This window comes from Sitophilus oryzae, unplaced genomic scaffold, assembly GCF_002938485.1.
Source record: "Sitophilus oryzae breed Bouriz unplaced genomic scaffold, Soryzae_2.0 scaffold_1442_pilon_pilon, whole genome shotgun sequence".
Classification (NCBI taxonomy): Eukaryota; Metazoa; Arthropoda; class Insecta; order Coleoptera; family Curculionidae; genus Sitophilus; species Sitophilus oryzae.
Window position 1 is genome coordinate 708,508 of NW_022146107.1, and position 21,265 is coordinate 729,772.

Below are 21,265 nucleotides of genomic sequence, written 5' to 3' on the forward strand. Positions count from 1 at the left end.
TTTTACTGGGAAAGAGAACTTGATATTAACTTCTTAGTATTAAGATCTTTTTGGCAATATTTTTTTGATAATTGGTTCTGAACATTCGCGCCAAATATATTCAAATTGGTTTTATCGTTTCAGACAACAAACTGATTATTTTTTCATTATAGTTAATTATAAGTTGTCTGCTATAATGGCCTCATTTAGTAGTTTTCTTAGAATATTTTAGAACTTTGTGAAACTTAACTCATAGGATGACATAATATATAAATACAATCGCACTTGCATTCGTTGGCTGAACATACGCTATTATAGCTTATTGAGTTATATTTTCCGTAGGCTCTTATAGCTGATCCTTTATACCTTATACGTTGTACGAAGGATGCGCATTGTTACGCAAATAATCTATTACATTAATAAACATTAAGATATTATGCTAATTACGGAAGAATGTCATAAAAATGGTAAAGACGAAATAGTTAATTCATGCTTGCTTCATCTACGTTACCGTAGATGGAGCTTAAGGCTGGGTAGTGATCCATATTATACAGGGTTGTTCACCACATACGACACGGAGTATTGTAGCTAAACGATGAGATTTTTACAAATTGTAAGTTTGGGGTTCGTTGAAGGACTATAGAGCTACAATTTAAAAATATTTTTACAAGATACAGAGTGTCCCAAATAAATAAAAAATATCAAAGTTGTATTTTTTTAAATGGAACACCCTGTATATTATTACATTTTTAGTTTCTACGATTAAAATAAAGGTAAATTTGATTAAGGTTTATTATACTTAAACCTCAATTTTGTGAAATTGCAGTAAAAATTTTAAAGCTTCATTTCTCCAAGGGTATCAATGTTTTTAATACTAAATATTTAATGAAGTTTATTTATTGATCAGTTATTGTGTTGCAATAATAAAAATAATACTACCTTATACAGAGTGTCTAAAATTTATTTTAAATAATTATTAGCTTCAAACGGCAATAACTTCTTTAATTTAAATGGAATGCTCTGTATATTTTAGGAGAATCAGATGCACAATTAAATTGTCTATCAAATTGTATTATACCATTTTTTACCTATCCCTTCAAGTTTTCGTAGAAAATGCATTTTCTTATAATTTACACCTCATTTATCAATATATCCATGGAATATTGACATTTTAGATTGTTTTTAAAGCAACAAATGTACAAAATGTACAGACTAGTAATATTATCGTTTAGCAAACGATAATATTACTAGCCCATTTGTATGCAAAAAGAAAACTATTTAAATCTTTATAAAAGAGTATACCATTAATTAAATATAACACCATTATTTCCGCCCATATACTAATTAATGACATACTTAATTGTGTTCGTTAATAAATTATTATAAATAAATATGGATTTTTGAGTCAGAAATCAATATAATAATAAGTTATCAAATTAAAGTCTTTGTTGTTATAAATAAGCATTTATTAAAAAATGAAATATCATTTTTAAGGTGTTACTTTTTATCACACTGTCTAATGCCCATACAAAATTCAGTTTTTTAGTATTTGGAGCAATTATTATTAATCAACGCAAACAGTTTAACAGTCAGTTAATGTAGTTTGAATACTGGAATCATATTAATTGGTCCTCTTTAACAAATATTTAAACAGTTTTTTTTATTTTTTTAATGAAATAAACGAATTATATCGACAATATTAGTATCTGTACTCTTTAAAAATTTGGTACATCTTTAAAAATAATCTAAAATGTCAATAGTCCATGGGTATATTGATAAATAAGTTCTAAATTACAAGAAAATGCATTTTCTGCGGAAACTTAAAGAGATAGGTAAAAATGGTATAATATAATTTGATAGACAATTAAATTGTGCATCTGATTCTCGTAAAATATACAGGGTGTTCCATTTAAATTAAACAAGTTATTGCCGTTTGAAGCTAATAATTATTTAAAATAAATTTTTAGACACTCTGTATAAGGTAGTATTATTTTTATTATTGCAACACAATAACTGATCAGTAAATAAACTTCAGTAAATATTTAGTATTAAAAACTTTGATACCCTTGGAGAAATAAAGCCTTAAAATTTTTACTGCAATTTCACAAAATTGAAAATATTTCAAAAACGGTAAAGTTTAAGTATAATAAATCTTAATCAAATTTACCTGTATTTTAATCGTAGAAACTAAAAATGTAATAATATACAGGGTGTTCCATTTAAAAAAATACAACTTTGATATTTTTTTCTTATTTGGGACACTCTGTATCTTGTAAAATTATTTTTAAATTGTACCTCTAATAGTCCTTCATCGAATCCAAAACTTACAATTTGTAAAAATCTCTTCGTTTAGCTACAATACTACGTGTCGTATGTGGCGAACAACCCTGTATAAACATAGTACAAAAAGCAAAATATTGCCCTAACCCCTACATATGTGCTATTCTCTGCATTAAGTTCATCAGACCGAAGGAAACAGCGATTCGACGACCGGTTTCGTAGATTTACCTCCATCATCAGGCCACATTTCATCAGGTTACAGCAAAGTCGGCCTGATGATAGAGATAAATCTCCGAAAACCATCGCCGTTTCCTTCGGTCTGATGAACTTAATGCTGACCGATTAATTGCAAAAACCGATTAATTTCAATAATCGAGTACTCGAGTTTCAAGCGATTGCAATAACCGAGTGATCGCTCGAGAAATATCACTCGTATTTAAAAATACGGTTTTTCGCCCGTCCTTGTTGTAAGTACTCGTTAACGCGAGCGCCAAGCAGTAAGTTGCGTGCGAAGGGCATATATTCTCTCGGTGATGAATGGCAAGTAGCAAACAACGAGCGATTCGCTTGATCGCTTGATTTAGTTTATTTTAAAGCATTGTCGATGTAGGTCGTAAATTTTTGTCCCTCAGATACGCAACGGATAAATATATATACGGCGTCGTATAAATTTGCTACCTGCAATGTATGTAGAAACTTCGCTCGGCTTTTTATCGAATATGTCACATTAAAATCGGATTTCAATTTATTTCATTCTAGGATAGCTTGCGTTCGTCGCTTGTAACTCGTCATTTGCATCGCTCGTTCATAATCGAATGATGTCGGTTTTTTCAATAATCGAGTACTCGAGCGAATTTTCGCTCGAGTTATCCCATCACTACTTATTTTGCTTTTTCTACTATGTTTATAGGAAAAAGTTAAAGTTTAAACATTATTGTGGGAATGCAGTGATCTAACATTTAATTATTAAAATAAATATAAGGCAATATGGTTAAGTTAATAAATCTATACTTACTTGGAATGAATCTGTTATTTGGAATAAAATATTATTCAAAATTTTATACTCTATATTACATTTTGCATCACGGGTATTGAATGTCAGGTGTCAAGAGATCGCATTCAACTCAATCTTGGATTAAAACGAAAAACATCACAGAACAACGGTTATAACAATCACCAAACTATGAAATAAGACTAAACCTCTGACCTATGATCTTGATTCAGGGATATAAATTATTTGACACTTTCGCTAGAACAAATGTTACTTGTAAAAATAGCTAATTTGGTACGTGTGTACGACAAGTATCAAAAATATTTTTTAAGAGACAAGAAAAACGTAATCCGTATTTTAGCTAGGAGTGCGCATGAGCAGTATAAAGGTTGATTCTCACTATGCCTTCCTTTTCCATTCAATATCCATTCCATATCCGCTCCGTATTTTTTATTGTATTAACGTTATACGTAAGCTTCGGTTCCGTATCAGTTCCATACTATTTATTGTACAATTTATATCATTAGGAAAGTTTTATTTTATAAATTTGTATTTTTTAAAAGGGTAATAGATTTAATTAAGAGGTGAAAGAATCAATAAATATCAAAATGTTAACAGAGCTGGTACAAATGAAAGAACTGCTGTTTCCGATACGCTTCAGTCCGTCCGCCAAAAAAATGTATGGAAGGAAAGGATATGGAACGGAAGGGAAACGGAACGGATAGTGGGCATTGTCCTATTTATTTACATGATATATTTTACGTAAACGGAAGGGAGCTGATGTGGATGGTATAGTGAGAACTTTAACGCATAACGTAGGAATAAAGGTATATAAGGGCTTAAAAATATAGAAGGCTTAAAAACTATAATGTTTAGGAATAATTTGTCATTTATTATATTCTTTGATGTCAGGGTATATACACTCAGATGCAAAAAACGCAACGGAAAATTTTTTCAGTGTAACTTAAAGTATTACATTTATAGCCCTATTTATATGATTTTTCATGAAATTGATACTTGCTATTATATGGAAAATGTCAAAAAAAATTGTTTCAGTAAATGTAAAATCTAATTTTGAACAACTTTTTTCTTTTAACTTGTTGACAGCTTGTCTTATTAACTCACTTTTTTCATGTTTAAAATGCATTTTTATAAATAGCCGCGTTGACATGTAACAGATTAAATTATTTTTTTTTGTTATGTGACATGCTAAATTGATTTTGCATATTTTTGATATTTTCATCTAAATATAAATTTGCTAAATGAGCCCATTGTAGGATCAATTAATCAAAGATAAGAAAACTACACAAATGCAAAATCCATAACACGTTTCTACTATGTTGTCTTGTTTCTATACTTTGCATGCTTCTAGCTAGAATAGTTTAGATCGTAGCGTAGCGAATATATGTTTAGGCAAGGACAGAACACACACACGCCTCCATCACCTCTATCCTCTCGTCATAGCAGCCAGGAAAGCTTGCACAAGAACGCGTATGGTACCATGACCGGCCTCTCGCGGGAAGTCACATCGGCGGCAGCAGCAGCAGCAGCAGCGGCCGCAGCACAAAAGAAAAAGGGCATCAAGAGCAGTCTGGGAAGATTCTTCAGCAAGAAAGAGAAGGTATGATATTGTTTTATATGTGATAGCCGTTGGTGGTGGGTAAGTTTTTGTCCCGCCGTGCACGAACACCATTTTTTCGTTCAATTCATTAAATAAAAATGCAGTTGGGATGGCCGCGTTTATGCAACTGGACCGACAGTTGATACTCATTTCAACAGCCATACTGTTGCATCTGAACGATCTGTCCCAAGTAACATTTTTGGACGCATTTTAGGTAATATTTTTAATAATTGTGTCTGTTTCTTGACACAAAATGGAAACGGTATGCCACAAATTGGAAACATTTTCGAAACCTGTATATTTTATATGGCTTTATTACATGTGTTTCCACTGTGATGGCGCTAGCCGTTTCCTGAAATGTTTCAATGCGGAATCAAAACTTTTAGAGGAAATGTTTCGAAACATTTTCTGAAATTTGTGACCAAGATTCCGACCGATTGTGACCGTTTTCAGCAGCCAATGTGAAAAAAACAAACTACCAAACTAAAATAGTCTATGTCTATGTGTGGATTTCAAAATTAAAACAGCCATCAATAATGTCGACCTCCGCCATATTTTTTTTGTCCTAAGATCTGTGTTTTTAGGTTTTCTCGCACAAAAAATGTCTGGCAACAGCAAATTCATCGTTTAATTTAATAAGTACTTTCATATTTTTGATGCCTCTTTTATATATTATTATTTGTTGCTACAAAATATTTTTATTTGAAATATAGATTTTTATTTTTATTTCTATATCATGGTTCTGAAAATAAAAATATATAAATTAACAAACAAACTATATAAATTAATGTAAGTAGGACGCGTCTTATCAGTTTAAAAGCTCAACAGCCGATAAATAACATATTTTTGGTTAAAAACGCCATCACTAGCCAACATGGCGGAATTTTATTTCATTATTTTATAAAACTGACATGGTGTCGGACACAAATTATCTACATTTTATCATAATTTGTGTCTAAAAGAAGAGAGATTCGTGTTTCGAAAATGAATCGACAATAAATGGAAAAAATGTTCCAAAAGTGTTCCGATTTAGCGCTATCTGTATAGAAATTTCGAACTAGTCACCTGTCAACAACGCCAATCAAAACTTCTTCTCAAAATAATTAAAACATTTTTATTTACTTATTATAACACAATTAAAACATAAAAAGATATATTCCATTGTGGAAAAAAGAGAAAAAAAAAGAAGTTTGCTGGCTGTAACATTTTTCTTCGGTTTCCTGTTGGGTATGGGTAGTGGCTGCTGTTACATTTATTCCTAAAACAAATCATGCCTGTAATGCTTCTAATAAATTGTTATAAAATTGCATAAGAAAAATATCTATATTTGCACTCCCCATATGTCCTTCCTTCTGCTTTTTTAATTATAGTACATACTATAAAAAGTTCACACAAGAATACTTAAATGCAAAGACTGCAGAACAAAATCCAAACAATAAAGTAAGGTTATGTTTATTTGATAGAATATCAAATAAATTATGGAAACTTTTCAGGCACAAAACGGGTAAGAAATATTTGTAAATGTGAGCCACATTTGTTTCCTAAAAGTTTCGAAAAATTTGCGACACAAGATATTTATTGTTATACCTTATGTAGCGAAACCATATTTTGCTAAAATGTTTCGAAACAAAAAGCGATTTATGTCACGAAACATATGTATCAAAAATGTGACAAAACTGTTTCGTAATGTGTCTCTGCAGAGATTTTGTTTCGACTTTGTGTCTAAACATGTGCTATTGACATGGGAGTCTTGCGTCTACAAAGCGGCAATTTGTTTTTGTCGAACTAGACTCGAATATGTGAAGAAATTAATTGGGGTAGTGATTGTGGTATCTTAAACCATTTTTTTATCGTCCAAAAAAAATTCAATTCAATTTTTTCAAAGTAAAAGCTACCTTTAAATACTAAATAATTTGTTCTGATCTATCGGAATAATAAAACGGATTTTCTTGAGTATTTAAAAAAATTTATCAAATAGGACTTTCAAAACATGTAATTCGAAAAATATTCATAAAAACAGCGGTACATTTATGAATGTCATCATATATTCTCTATCATTCAATATTTCACATATATCTGTTCTTATAAACTGTTGACATTCTCCAACTCTGGACATGCTGGAACTTAGAAAAATATCTAAAAAAATAGCGGTACATTTATGAATATCATCACATATTCTCTATCATTCAATATTTCACATATGTATCTGTTCTTATAAACTGTTGACATTCTCCAACTCTGGACATGCTGGAACTTAGAAAAATATCTATAAAAATAGCGGTACATTTATGAATGTCATCACATATTCTCTATCATTCAGGCTGTATTCCGTTGCAAAACCAGGTGAACCAGACCGGTAAACTACGGTAAAGAGCGATTCCTGAAAAACATCGATTTGATACGGAACGGTTTGGTAAAATACTGGAAATGTCAAATGTTGACGTTTTCTAAATTTCAATACCTTTATTATAAAATTTATCTTTTATGCATTTTTAATGTACCTATTCCCTGCTTTACGTTTGCTTCTTCTTTTCGATGGAGTTTAATATTGAAAAGTACTTTATTAATAAACTATTAAACTCGTTAGACAGCTCAAGTGAAGATTTGCACGTCCAATATTAAAACAGATTATAAATCTAATCAATATTTATATTTTTATAGCTTACCAAACATTCACGTTACTTGTCTTGTTTTTCATGTTTTCTTTAAATGTTCCTGACTTTAAGAAACAATGGCTGCATAATAAATTTAAATGGTCCTAAAAGTCATTCTATTTAGTTAATGAAATTTATTTACCTTTACTGCCTACCCTCATTGCTTTTGGATGTAAATACAAAATAGTATAACAAATCTTAGAAATTAAATAAGAATTTCACTCGAACTTCCAATATTTGCTTGATTTCTGTCACATGAATGACATTGATTGACAAACAAAACCAGAAAAACCAGCCTTCTCGCACTGGTTAGTTTGATGACAGTTATAACCGAATTTTTCATGAACCGTGTTCCGTAACAAGAAAACTTTCAGGAAACCGCTAGAAACGGAACATAAAACCATAACCAAGGTAAGCAACGGAATACACCCTCAATATTTCACATGTCCGTTCTTCTAAACTGTTAACATTCTCCAACTCTTGACATGCTGGAACTTGCATCAAAATAAATTTTGACTGTTTTTCATCTACAAACAATGCAACTAATTGTAGTATACAGAGTCTAAAAAAATAGTGTACCAAACTTCAGTGGATGATACTGCAGATAAAAATAAAAGAGAAAGTTTCTATGAACATAAAATATGACCTAAAATGATTCTTGAGGAAGTTACAGACCTTGAAAGTCTTTACAGCCCTTGCAGCCTTGACTTGAACATAAACTTGTAAAATGGTTTACCAGTGTTCTTAAAAATAAACAAAATATATTATTCTTATCCTCTACCGTCCGAAGCGGTTGGTAAAAGATAAAACCGCCAGCCGAGAAGAATTGCGTCACAAACTAGTCTGTGACGTAATATATGGTATTCGCAAGACAATTTCCGATGCACGTGATCAACTTTGAGTGACAAGTGATGGTGACAGCGCTGCCAGATTGTGATGGATTTATGAGATGAATCTTAATTTAAAATTGACAAACAACGTATTTATTATATCATTTATTAAAGAGTTTTACGTTTTTTTTTAATTTAATAACTAATATTTTAGTGATTAATTGATTTATTTGTTTTATAGCTTATTTTACTTATTACATATTGGCAAAAACTACTCCATTATGAAGATTATTATAAATATTATTATGGGTTATTTATTTATTGATGTACATCTTACAACGCCATAAGTGGTAATAACAAGTAAGAGGGTGCTCTTAATGTACAAACTAATAATCACAGATTTTAATAAAAACTAACTTTGAAAGTCGTATAAAGTGCTTATCAATCAAACTTACTTTTATGACTGCAGTCAAGGGTAATAAAGGACCTTTATTGTCACGTTCTCATTCAAAATAGTTTAAAAAAAACAAGGAAGCTACAAGCTCTTTGCTTCGACTGTTTAAATGCTTCGGCATATTTTCAACACACAATTTCTAGATATGCACTACAAAAACTCGAAAATTTAGTTCTTAAAAGTTTGTGCTTAAAAGGGCAATTTTTAAAAAGAAACTATGAAAATAGTAAAGGACAACATTGCCGAACACGGCGCAATGTGACCAACATAGCGATAATAAAATTCGGTTTAAACTATTTTTTGCAGCTTTAATATAAATAAAATATCTGTCACAATCATTTGCTCTGTAAAGTAAAATTAAGAGCTGCTCGGTATCTTAGATTATAATGAGATTATACAACAAATTTAAACATTTTTGCCAAGATTTTATTTAGTCAGGTTTATAGACTTTAGTGTCAATGTCGATATGATTGATGACGTGCATCGGAGAATGTTTTACGATTACAATAGCATTGTCGCGCCAGGCCCACGATTTCAGATTTCAATAAATTATTTAAGTGCTTTTCAGGTGGAATTTGTGTAAACTGATTTTACGTTCATATATATTAGCTGAAAATGTGTTAGTAATCTTAAATATATTTTAGCTGTCGCTTGCAAGCTTAGTTGCATCGTTTGTGGATGAAAATAAGCCAACAAAACGTCAGGTTAAATTCAAAACAGGTTCGAGAGGTATAGAACTACATTTTTCGTATAATTGAGGTTTTGATAAGTTACACTCAGTCCTGTGCTTAAGTATAATAAGGGTTGAAGTAATAATACAATATATTTTATATATATTTTAAATAATTTATTAAATTTTATTAAAAAAACTACACAATTTACTACTTAATGCCAATTATTTTAGTAACCATTTTGAATTTATTGAAACCACTAACTACTAATTTTTGATCGATATCTTGCAATTTCACTTTTTATAATTATCAATTAACAACAGTACTCCTATCCTGTGTCGATTATTACGTTGGATGCTGGAGTATTGGACGTCATTGAACGCCATCTCTCGATCTTTCTACTACCAATAAATAACTCGCTTGTAATTGACTTCGGCGGTCGTTTCCTAACATTATCCAGAGATGTTGCTCGTCGTTTCCTTGTTAAGTTATTTTCTTTTAAGTTATTTTAAGAATTATATGGGGGAATCACATTGTCTTTTTGTGAAGTTGTTACGTGTTTTATAAGTTTTCGTTTGGTTTGGTTCATAATAGTCAATGTCCTTTATTTATATACAGGGTGGGCGCACCTCATTCGCCTCGGTTGATTATACGAAAACGGAAATATGTAGAAACAAAATATTTGATGGGTATATGTGGGGAGACAATATGCACAATTTAAAATAATTTTAAAATATACAGGGTGTTTCATAACTAAGATCCATACCAAAGTTATATTTTTTTTTATGGAACACGCGGTATTTTATTTCATTTTTGGATTCTTGTGCCCAAAAAAAAGCATTTGTTATAAGGGTTCAATATGTTTAAAGTCTTTAGTTTTTGAGATATTTAAATATATTTAAATTTGCATGGTACAATAGAATCGACTATTAACACCCTGTACATTACTTTTTAGAATTAATTCTTATGCTGAGTTTAAAGGTAGAGAAATAAACTTTACTGAAAAATGGTATTGGTTCCTTAAATTTATACAGGGCTATCAAAAGTTGCTGATCTATTTTAAGGATATATTTTATATAAAAACTTCGTTATTTCAAATGCAACACCCTGTATTTTTTTAAATAAATCGAAGCAGATTCAAATGCTCTTTCAAACTATATTAGGATTTCCTATACCTATCTAACTGAGATTTTGAATAAAAAGCGATTTTTAAATAAAAATGCCATCAAGATGGTTGGTGTCGCCATGAAAATTTTCTAGTGACAGTTAGTAACTATTTTCAAAGTCGACATTAGTTTATGGACATTATTATTTTTAATTTATGACAGTTTACTTAAATTTACCTACAATAGTTTAATAAGATAATAAGTAAGTATTCATTACTTTATCAAGAAAAATAAAGCAGTAACTGCTGGCGGGACGAATAGATATGTTACTAGTGATATTATTTTGTGAGGAAAATTGCTTCTTGGCCTCAAGAGCTTATGCTCAAAGATACCCAAATAAAAAAAAACTTCTTGTCCTTCGCCGAGCTGGTAGTGTGGTTTATAAAAAAAAACCTATTAGGCAGAAACCTGACGTTGGAAGTGAATAAAATGAATTTGCCCTAATTGGCTATTTTATAGAAAATGCATATATCTACAAGTCATCGTAAAATAATTCAAAGAACTACTTCTTTGTTTTTCTTGATAGAATAATATACACATATTTAATAAATATTATTTATTAAATTATTGTAGGTAAATTAAATAAAAGTCAACTGGTATAAATTTAAATAAGTCCATAAATTAATTTCGATTTTGAAAATAGCTACTGTCACTAGAAACTTGCCGTTACAACACTAGCCATCTTGATACAATTTTATTGAAAAATCGAAGTATAGGAAACACTAATATAATTTGAAAGAGCATTTAAATCTGCTTCCACTTATTTAAAAAAATACATAGTGTTGCATTTGAAATAACGAAGTTTTTATGTAAAATAAATATTTAAAATAAACCAGCAATTTTTGATACCCTGTATACATTTAACGAAGGAATATCATTTTTCTGTAAAGTTTATTTCTCTACCTTTAAACTCAGCACAAGAACTAATTCTGAAAAGTAATGTACAGGGTGTTAATAATCTATTCTATTGTAGCATGCAAATTTAAATATCTTTAAATATCTCAAAAACCAAAGATTTTAAACATATTTAACGCTTATAATAAATACCTTTTTTTGGGCCGAAGAATCCAAAAATGAAATAAAATACCGGGTGTTCCACAAGAAAAAATATAACTTTGGTATGGATCTCAGTTCTGAAACACCCTGTACATTTCAAAATAATTTTAAATTGTGCACATTACCTTCCCACATATACCCATAAAATATTTTGTTTCTACATTTTTCCGTTTTCGTATAATCAACCGAGGCGAATGAGGTGCGCTACCCTATAGATGTAAATTATTTTATTTTTAATAACCTTTTCTAGAATAAATAGTACAATTATTAATTTTATGATAATTTTAAGTTTTAATAATTTCTGTTTATGGTATCTATTATTTTCATTATTCTCTCTTTCAACTACATTTCTTCAAATAAACTCAAATACATTACAAATAAATTCTTCTGATATTTTTTTAAAGAATTAGTGATAATTAACACAAATTTTTTATCAAATATTTTGTATATATAGTAATTTATATTATTTAATAGGTAAAAGGAAAGGAAATGCCAGGAACAGAAAGTAGTTTGAATTTAAGTCAAAGCAGTATTGGTTTGCCAGATGGCGATTTAAGTGATAGTATGAGCATATCAGGGAAATTGGGACAAAAATCAGGAGATTTTGATCGACGTCAAAAGAAAAAGTAAGAATATAGTTTCGTATTTTATTTTACTACTCTTAGAACATTGTAACTATCATATATTATGTACATTCCTTTGCAGAGAACGAGATTATAGACACGAATTATTGGCAGAAGCAATGAAAGCGGGAACTCCATTTGCTTTATGGAATGGTCCCACTATTGTAGCTTGGTTAGAATTATGGGTAGGCATGCCGGCGTGGTATGTAGCAGCGTGTAGGGCTAACGTTAAGTCTGGTGCTATTATGAGCGCTTTAAGTGATACAGAAATCCAAAGAGAAATAGGTAATTACATTTGTTAAGGCTATGTTCTACACCAAGGTTATTTTACAGATGGTTTTGAATATTTTTAGTTATTTGAGCTACAGGAAAAATAAAATCGTTTATTATGTCGTCGGATGGTTGTTTCTTTCGACCTGATGAATTTAATACAAAAATTAGCACACTTGTAGGGGTTAAGGCCTTTTTACTTCTCCGCATACTATTTTATCTTATATTGAACTTTGCTTTGCTTTTAGCCCCATCTACGGATAGTTAGATGAAGCAAACTTGTTTGTTCAAATTATAACGATGTAACGTCGAACCACAGTTATACAGAGTGTACTGTTTATTATTTTACGTACTACTTTTATTTTAATTTTTATTAGGCTGTACTTAAACTGCTCTCAAACGGTAGCTTACTAAAATGCCGTTAATAGGTATGACGTATGACGTCGTTGATGTGACGCACTTGACGGCTTTATGAAATATAGGAATTTTATAAGGACTAACCAACGCTATCCACCCCACCAAATAACCAACTTAACCAACACAACTAACCTCGACACTGATAAAAAAATATAAAAAACAAATATAAATTAGTAAAAACCAACCAACCCCACCAAATAACCAACTAACCAATGAATTAACACCCTCCAAATAACCACGCTAACCAACCCGCCAAATAACTAAACCAATCCAACCAAAAAGAGTGAAAAGTGAGCCACAGGCGCTCTTGCAAAATGCTTATCGCTAGGCATTACTTTCCGCCGACATGAACGACGTCACAATATCTATTAACGGCATTTTAGTAGGCTACCGTTTAACGGCTGTTTAAGTACATCGTTTTTATTATTTACTTACTCTTTATTTACTATTTACTACTACTATTTATATTAAAATATCTAAATATGATTTATCAAATGAACAAATACCCATAAGTTACTTCTTAATAAAAGAACATTTATAACTGAATTGTAGGAATAAGTAACCCACTTCACCGATTAAAACTACGCTTAGCAATTCAAGAGATGGTATCGTTAACTTCTCCAAGTGCCCCAAAAACGTCCCGTACGACTTTAGCATTCGGTGATATGAATCACGAGTGGGTCGGCAATTCCTGGTTGCCCTCGTTAGGTTTACCCCAATATAGAACTACATTTATGGAATGTTTAGTAGACGCCAGGATGTTAGATCATCTAACAAAGAAGGATTTGCGAGGTCAGCTCAAGATGGTCGACAGCTTCCATAGGTAGTAATAATTTATATTTATATGTTTTTTATATCACAAGTTGTCTTTACTTTTATAAAATGACGGCCTATAGTGGATTTCCTCCAAATTAAAAATGACGGAATTTCAAACTTGGTATTAGCAATTACTTCAAATTGCTTACCGAAGTTTGAGTTAAAAAATATTCTTTTGTGGATTTATTATTGAGTTACACATACAAAATAAATAATTTGTCATTAAATAGACCCACTCTTACTTTTTTGTTAAATGTCAAAATTAATCTAAATATTTCTCGAAATTTAAACAGAAAGCGATTCTAAAAAAACTAGCAATTGAATATGTTTAATCGCCTATAGGAAATCGTTTAATATAATGTTTTCTTTTTATAAAAAAAGTCCGGCCTTTTTGCCACTGGAAGGGAAATCTGCAAAATAAAAGAGTTATTTTTATGCCTAACCTAACCTAACCTAACCTAACCTAAAACCACTGCGAAGAATCCAAATGGAAACGAATAAAGCTTGTTACTAGTTAAATAAATTTGACTAACCGACAAAACATGTTGTGAGTAAAATCTGTCTTTAAAACTCTACTACCACGGATAATTTTATTAGCTTACACCAATCTGCCTTAATTGGGTTTTGAAAAAAAAATTGTGTTGTCAGCAAAACTATTGTTACTTTGGTTTACTATGGTCCTTTTCTAGCATTTTTGTAGGACTTGTTTTCGTTCAATATTTCTAGGAAAGGTAGGATTAATTTTGACAGTTTAAGCAAAAATTGCTTTATAGTTATAATTATTATAATAATAGATATAATACAGTTAAAAAAAAATTGTTATAATTGTAATAGATTCAGGAGGACGCATTCATTTTGAAAAATAATACCAACTTGTGATATATCATGAAAAAAATATATTTAAGCTTTATAAAATTCTTTGCATAGGTTCACTTTCGGTTAGACCTTATTTCTAATGAAATGAATATAAAATTATATTATAAGAAAGAAATAATGAATATAATACCATTTCTGTAAGAAAAAGAATTCATATGAGAGGTAAGGGGAAAAAACAAGGATACTCCATTTTATAGGAATTTTTAAGTATCATCTTAATATATCGAGAAGAAAAAAATAACAGGTCCCAAACACCACCTAAATTGTAATTGAATATAACAAACTATATCCAAGTAACAACGCATACAGCAATAAATTTTTGCATTTTTAACATAATATCTGGCAACATTAAATCTGTTTTCTCTGTAAAAGCCAGTTTTGTGACATCGACTGTTTTCCCTTCATATGTGGTATATTTTTCATACATTAAACTACTTCTTTTAACCCTATGGGTGGTAAAAGTGTGTATATTTTCTTTGTGACCGTAAAGGTTCAGCTTCAAGTATAATTTTCACAACTAAAACATTTTTTAAGTAATATCTTCAAAATTAAGTGAAAACGTCACGTAGGTTGAAGATTAATATTGGTCAGTTTCTCAATGTTTATGTCAGTTCATCAACAAGTTTGTCTTTCATTGTATTGTCACTTCCGAAAGAGAGTCAATAAATGGATTCTAGCTTGTTCTTATGAATTATTGAAAACTATATTGAACTAATACTCTTGCTTTCGTAGAAAATGACTAGAAAGAAAGTCAATAAATAAATTTCTAATTCCGTAAATATTCAAGGATTATTTAAAATGCTTGTTTTTGTGAGTTACTGGACTAATTTTTTTGCTTTCTTGGAAATTAAATTATACCTATGATTTAAAACTAAATTATAGCTAGCAGTGAATACTGTCTAAAGTTACAATCATATTTGAATAAAGCTTCATTCAGAACCTCCGAATTAGTGGAATAAATCATTGGTTTCAATTACACTTTATACTTTTTAGTTTACGATCATTCACATTGTCTAAAAAAACACAATTAAAATTAATAAAATATCCTAGCAACAGTTTGCGGTAGTCTGTTGTATCCACAGAGAAAGCATAATATTTAGCTTATAAAACAAACTTTTGATTTCTAACCAAAATTTTTCTTGACGGGTGATAGTTAATAGCCAAAATGACATTCCTCGCAAATTTTGAAGTATAATTAGTGAAAAAGTCAAAAGTTTGTTAACTTTTTCTACTAATTCAAATTCATTCGGCATTTCAAAAAATTATAAAGTATTATTACTATTTATATTTTTATGCAACTTTTTATATTTTATGCTTTATGATTGAAATTAATATTATTTAGATCTTAACCAAACACACATTAATATATTTAGATCTTAACAAACCACATAAAATTAGTGAAATAGAGTGGAAGATGGGGATAAAATATACTATATGACTCTTAGCTTAACTGATTTTAACAAATTTGGTATCATTCAAAAGGGTTTAATTTGTTCTTTAAAAACAAAGCTAGATATGAAAAATAGTCAAATAAAACTTCTATTTTTAGTTTTTTAATCTAAATAAGTGTCATTACAAACATTTATATATAGCTTTTATTTTAAGTTTTTAAAATCTTTGTTTTAAGTCAGTAGTGAATAAAACGAAACTTGTGTTTACATTTTGTTTAATGATTGACGTTTCGACCGATTTTAATTCGGTCGTCTTCAGAATCTATAATATACAATAAAATTTTATCACTAACTTAATGTGTTTAATATATAATTTTTTCTTACCACAAACGTAGAAAATTATTTATACGTATATTATAGATTCTGAAGAAGACCGAATTAAAATTGTTCGAAACGTCAATCATTAAACAAAATGTAAACACAAGTTTCGTTTTATTCACTACTGACTTAAAACCAAGATTTTAAAAACTTAAAATATAATAAAAGAGTCAAAGAAAATTGAAAAAAGAAAAAATATAAATAGTTTTTATAGCACCGTATTATCGAAAAGGACCGGCATCAGCGATGGCCATGAAATGAAGGTCGGTGCCATTTTATATGTAAATTTATATAGGAAATGTCATCAATCGTCATTTCCCATCCAACTGGACGCCGTTTTTTCTATCATACGGCAGTTATATGTACAAATACTTTATTCAAACATAAATATTATTTTCTCTATTTGTACCTTGTACGGAGCGATCAACAAAGTAACATAGGATGACTATTTATCAGCTGTTATTACTAACGTCAAAACAAACCAAAAATTAAATAATATGATCAGTTTTTTGACGATATTTAAATTCGATTTCCATAATAATGTGAGATAATCAAAACGAGATGAGAAATAAATGGGTTTAATCGGAAAGTTTTCTAATTCACTTATTGAATAAGTGTAGTAAACAATATAGGTTACGTGCTTGTAAGAATTTTTTATAAAAAACCGCATATTAAGTATGATATGGTCTCGTACACTTTCGATTAATAATTCATCGGACATGTTTAATGTAAAACCGCTCCACTAAAAACAGTCGCTCGGCGTAGACTATTCGTCCCCCTCCCATGCATTCTCTGATTTGGCCTGATGGCGCGAGTACCGCCGGTAGCTAGAAGCGCACCGATCGCACCGATCTGATGCGGTGCGCGGGCTTACATTTATTTCAACGTAAACTAAAAATTACGTGCTGCTCGCTCGCGCCGATACCCCTTCAGTGCGCGCGAAGCTTAATTATGACGTTCCGAAAGCTTACATTAAAATTAGGTGAACAAACTTCTACGGCCAATTGAAACTACTAATTTATTCCACTGATTCGAGGTTCTGAATGAAGCTTAATATTTTAATTATTAGAGTTTATATTTTTTAATCTTTCATGTTGTTACTTCAATAGGTGTTGAATATACGATAAAATATTTTTTAGGACTAGCTTACAATTTGGCATTTCGTGTTTGAAGAGATTAAATTATGATCGCAATTTGCTTGAAGATAGAAGAAAAAACTGTGAAAATACTAATTCAGATGTATTGGTTTGGAGTAATGACAGGTTAATTAGATGGGTTGTTATGATAGGGTTAAAGGTAATATTTATTGATCATAGCTTATATCAGTAAATTTATACATCTATTGCAGGAATATGGTAACAATTTGTTAGAATCTGGTGTCCATGGGGCTTTAATTGCTCTGGATGATAGTTTCGATGCAAACAGCATGGCTCTTGCGCTGCAAATTCCAACTCAAAATACACAGGTAAGCTAGTTATGAATAAGCTGTGAAAATCTTTATTCATATTTAATCAGACATACTGGTATAATGATAAATTTGCTGATATTTTTTTTCCCGCCTTGATCGCTACTTATATACCCACAGAAGATACTACTGACTTGTTCCAGAAGTTACCTTTTTACAGACGACACTAAAACTCACGAAAACCTCGGATGCATTCGGATCCTACACGGAGAGTTCGGTTTTGTTCGGCGAGAAGCGCTTTGCGGGAATTTTGAACATTATGAATAATCAAGAATCGAACATCGAACAATAATTTTATTATGCTAAATTGCTAACAGTAGTTGACTGTTTTGGTTGTTCATTTTGTTTTTTATAGTTTTTAGACTATTTTTAGAAATATGGCTAGATAATTACAATTTCTTAGAAAATTTTTTAATACAGTACAGGGCAGAGAAATATTATGTTCCGAATCAAGTTGAAATATTTTATTAAAATATCAGTTCTTAAATTGAATCACATGTTCATGGGAAAATAAACGTTTTGGGAAAATTTGTTAGCTTAATTACTGTAACATATTAGAAATAAAAAAAACAAATTTATTGAGTTCTAATTTGATTAAAATGTTGCAGTTTCGATTACGGCCTATAAGAAGAAACTGCAAGAAACTTATGAATGTTCTATGTCAAGAAAATACAATAATTACAACAATACAATACAATAATTTTAACAATAAACAATACCTTAGTAACTTTTAACAATAAACAATACCTTAGTAGTAGTACAAAATAAATATAAAACCCTTAACCAACAGTCAATACATATTTACTTAAGTAAGACCAAAAACAAAATAAATACATTAATTATTACATACGAGCATCATCAGACAAATAATGATGATGCTCGTATGAGCGAGACACGTGTCACTGTTTAACATTATATAAACGTTGAGACCGAGATTTTGAGTCTTTTTTCTACTTCTTTTATAATTTAAACCAGGTCTCTTTGAGAAAAATGGACGCCTTCTTTAAATATAAATAAAATCTTAAACCAATAACCTCTTTCGTTTGTTGTCAACTGTACTCAAATTGAATTTTGGCTGTCTTGACCGAATGATTTTGATTTAAGTAATTTTGCCGACTTAACTCGCAGTTCATGATAATTTAAATAAAAAAATATAGACTTAGGTCATTAAAACGACTTAAATGACATTATACTAATTTAAACCTCTACAAAAAAATTGACTTGAATGAAAACTTAAGTCAAAGACTAAAGATTTAAATAATTTGAATTTTATGCTGATATTGACTTAAGATTTAAATCTTTTTGATTTTACATATGTCTTAAGACTTAAAATTAAGTCTTTTTGAAACTGACTTGTTGCAGCTCTGTAATCATACATTATCGAAAGATGTGGCTAGCGGCCGTACAAATATATATTATTAAACTATTATGACATCGAAAACATGATCTATTTTTGTTTTAGGCGAGGCAAACTTTAGAAGCAGAATACAATAATTTGTTACGAGCAGCAACCGATAGAAGACCTGAAGATATGCGGTCTTGATATGGACCAACCGAATTGCGTACATAATATAATTAGAATAAATTTGAAAGAAATCTCTTGACCATGTAGTGTTCCACTGCTCTGATTTTGCGAAGCAGCCTGTGTGCTACCTCCCTAATCGTTGATATGAAAATTGATCGCGAAATTATTATAAAGCGTATTGTTGGCGTAAGTAAAACTATTTTTAATAGTTTTGCGATAGATCGATCTTGCGCAGATTGTGTGTTATATATCTTTTAAACTTGTATACTAAGTTAGAAATATTTTTATATAACACTACATTAGTTTTGAAACTTTTTACTTAGACAATAGGCGGGCGACTTAATTTTATTGAGTCAATCAATTTATTAAGCAATTTAAATATTCAAAGTAGCTAATTTATCAAAATTATTTTATTTTGATTTTATAATTTAGTATGTATTATTTATTGTTATAATTTTTATTTTTATGATATTTTAAACATTTTGATAAGCTCATTAATTATATTACCCTGCAAATCATTACGACGTAGTGTAATCACTACGACGTAGTGTAACTATTACCTTTCTACTCATATTTATTAAATTAACTAATTTTTGTTCTTAGGAAGTAGGTATACAAGTTTATCTATGAAAAGTAAAGTATATTGAGGTGTATGTAAGATTGACTATGAGCTTTAAACCAAGAATAAAACCTTGTGTTGTAATAACTTATAGTATTATACAAAATAATCACTGTATATTTAGGATGTTTCTTTTCATATCAAAACAGTCATTATGGAAAGTATGATTCACATAATGTGTTTTAATAGATATAAATATATATTTTTTAGTGTACAGATTTGAATTTCTGTTTTTATATGCGCGTGTATATTTTCTTGTTACTTTATTTCTATCATCTATTTGAAGCTTCATTCAAAAAGGACATAAGCATAATGTTAAATTACCAATTCTATAATGACTTACTTGATACATACTCACCGTTTAGTATTACCTAACGGGTATTTTTATTACGGTAAATATTTTTTTATACGACTATATTATTTGTTGCATTTTTATTACATATTTTTTTCTTATAAATTAATCAAAATATAATACAAGTGTTACGTTTAATTTATTTTAAACTATAACAAATTAATTTTTGTCAGATTGTTGGTAGGCTAATTTTGTTTCTTTTTCGAATTATTTTTCCTTTTTTATTGTGGAACTGTATTGACTATGATTTACTATACAATAGTTAATATATTGATGTTTAGCAGAACCTTTTACATTTTTTTCTTCCAAAAATTACATATACAAATATAAAAGAATGGAAATTACTTTTTATATCAACTAAATTCTAAATATTGAATGAGTATTATTTTAGTAGTAACTCGAATCTGAAGATATTTAGAATATCCAGGTTATCGATTTTAAGGTGTATAAACCTATATAATATTTTACTTTCCTTGCAACTTGCAATGTCGTGCACAAATGTTATTGTTGTGTTAACAGTATATTTTTATATACTGTTTCATTATACATATACATATATAGAAAAGTCCCAGTTTTGGTTTCTATTTCAAAAGTTGGTCCTTTTTCTAAGTTCTGTCGTATTATTTTTTATATTGATTACATAATTGATTCTAGAATAAATTTCAATGAATGTCATTTACATTTTTTACTATATTATCACAAATTGGTTAATTAGTAAATGTTTAGTCCATATTCAGCCTGTACACAGAAGACAAATATGTATATGTTAACTAAATATTTTATATCATCTCATACAATATGAGTAATTTCCATTTTACAGGACAAAGATCC

General features: G+C 29.6%; 1 protein-coding gene across 6 annotated transcripts in view; it reads left to right on the top strand.

The window, feature by feature from the left end:
* LOC115877005 (liprin-alpha-1) overlaps positions 1-20,552 on the top strand; it is a 374,919-nt gene extending 354,367 nt beyond the window's left edge. For all 6 annotated transcript variants that reach the window (XM_030893061.1, XM_030893063.1, XM_030893064.1 and 3 more), the window contains 7 exons: positions 4,664-4,871; positions 12,177-12,328; positions 12,408-12,610; positions 13,565-13,835; positions 17,613-17,769; positions 17,822-17,938; positions 19,401-20,552. In XM_030893061.1, coding sequence (XP_030748921.1) covers positions 4,664-4,871; positions 12,177-12,328; positions 12,408-12,610; positions 13,565-13,835; positions 17,613-17,769; positions 17,822-17,938; positions 19,401-19,481 — 1,189 coding nt within the window. In that variant the 3' untranslated portion in view covers positions 19,482-20,552. The remainder of the gene's footprint in view (positions 1-4,663; positions 4,872-12,176; positions 12,329-12,407; positions 12,611-13,564; positions 13,836-17,612; positions 17,770-17,821; positions 17,939-19,400) is intronic.
* Positions 20,553-21,265: the final 713 nt, after the last annotated feature.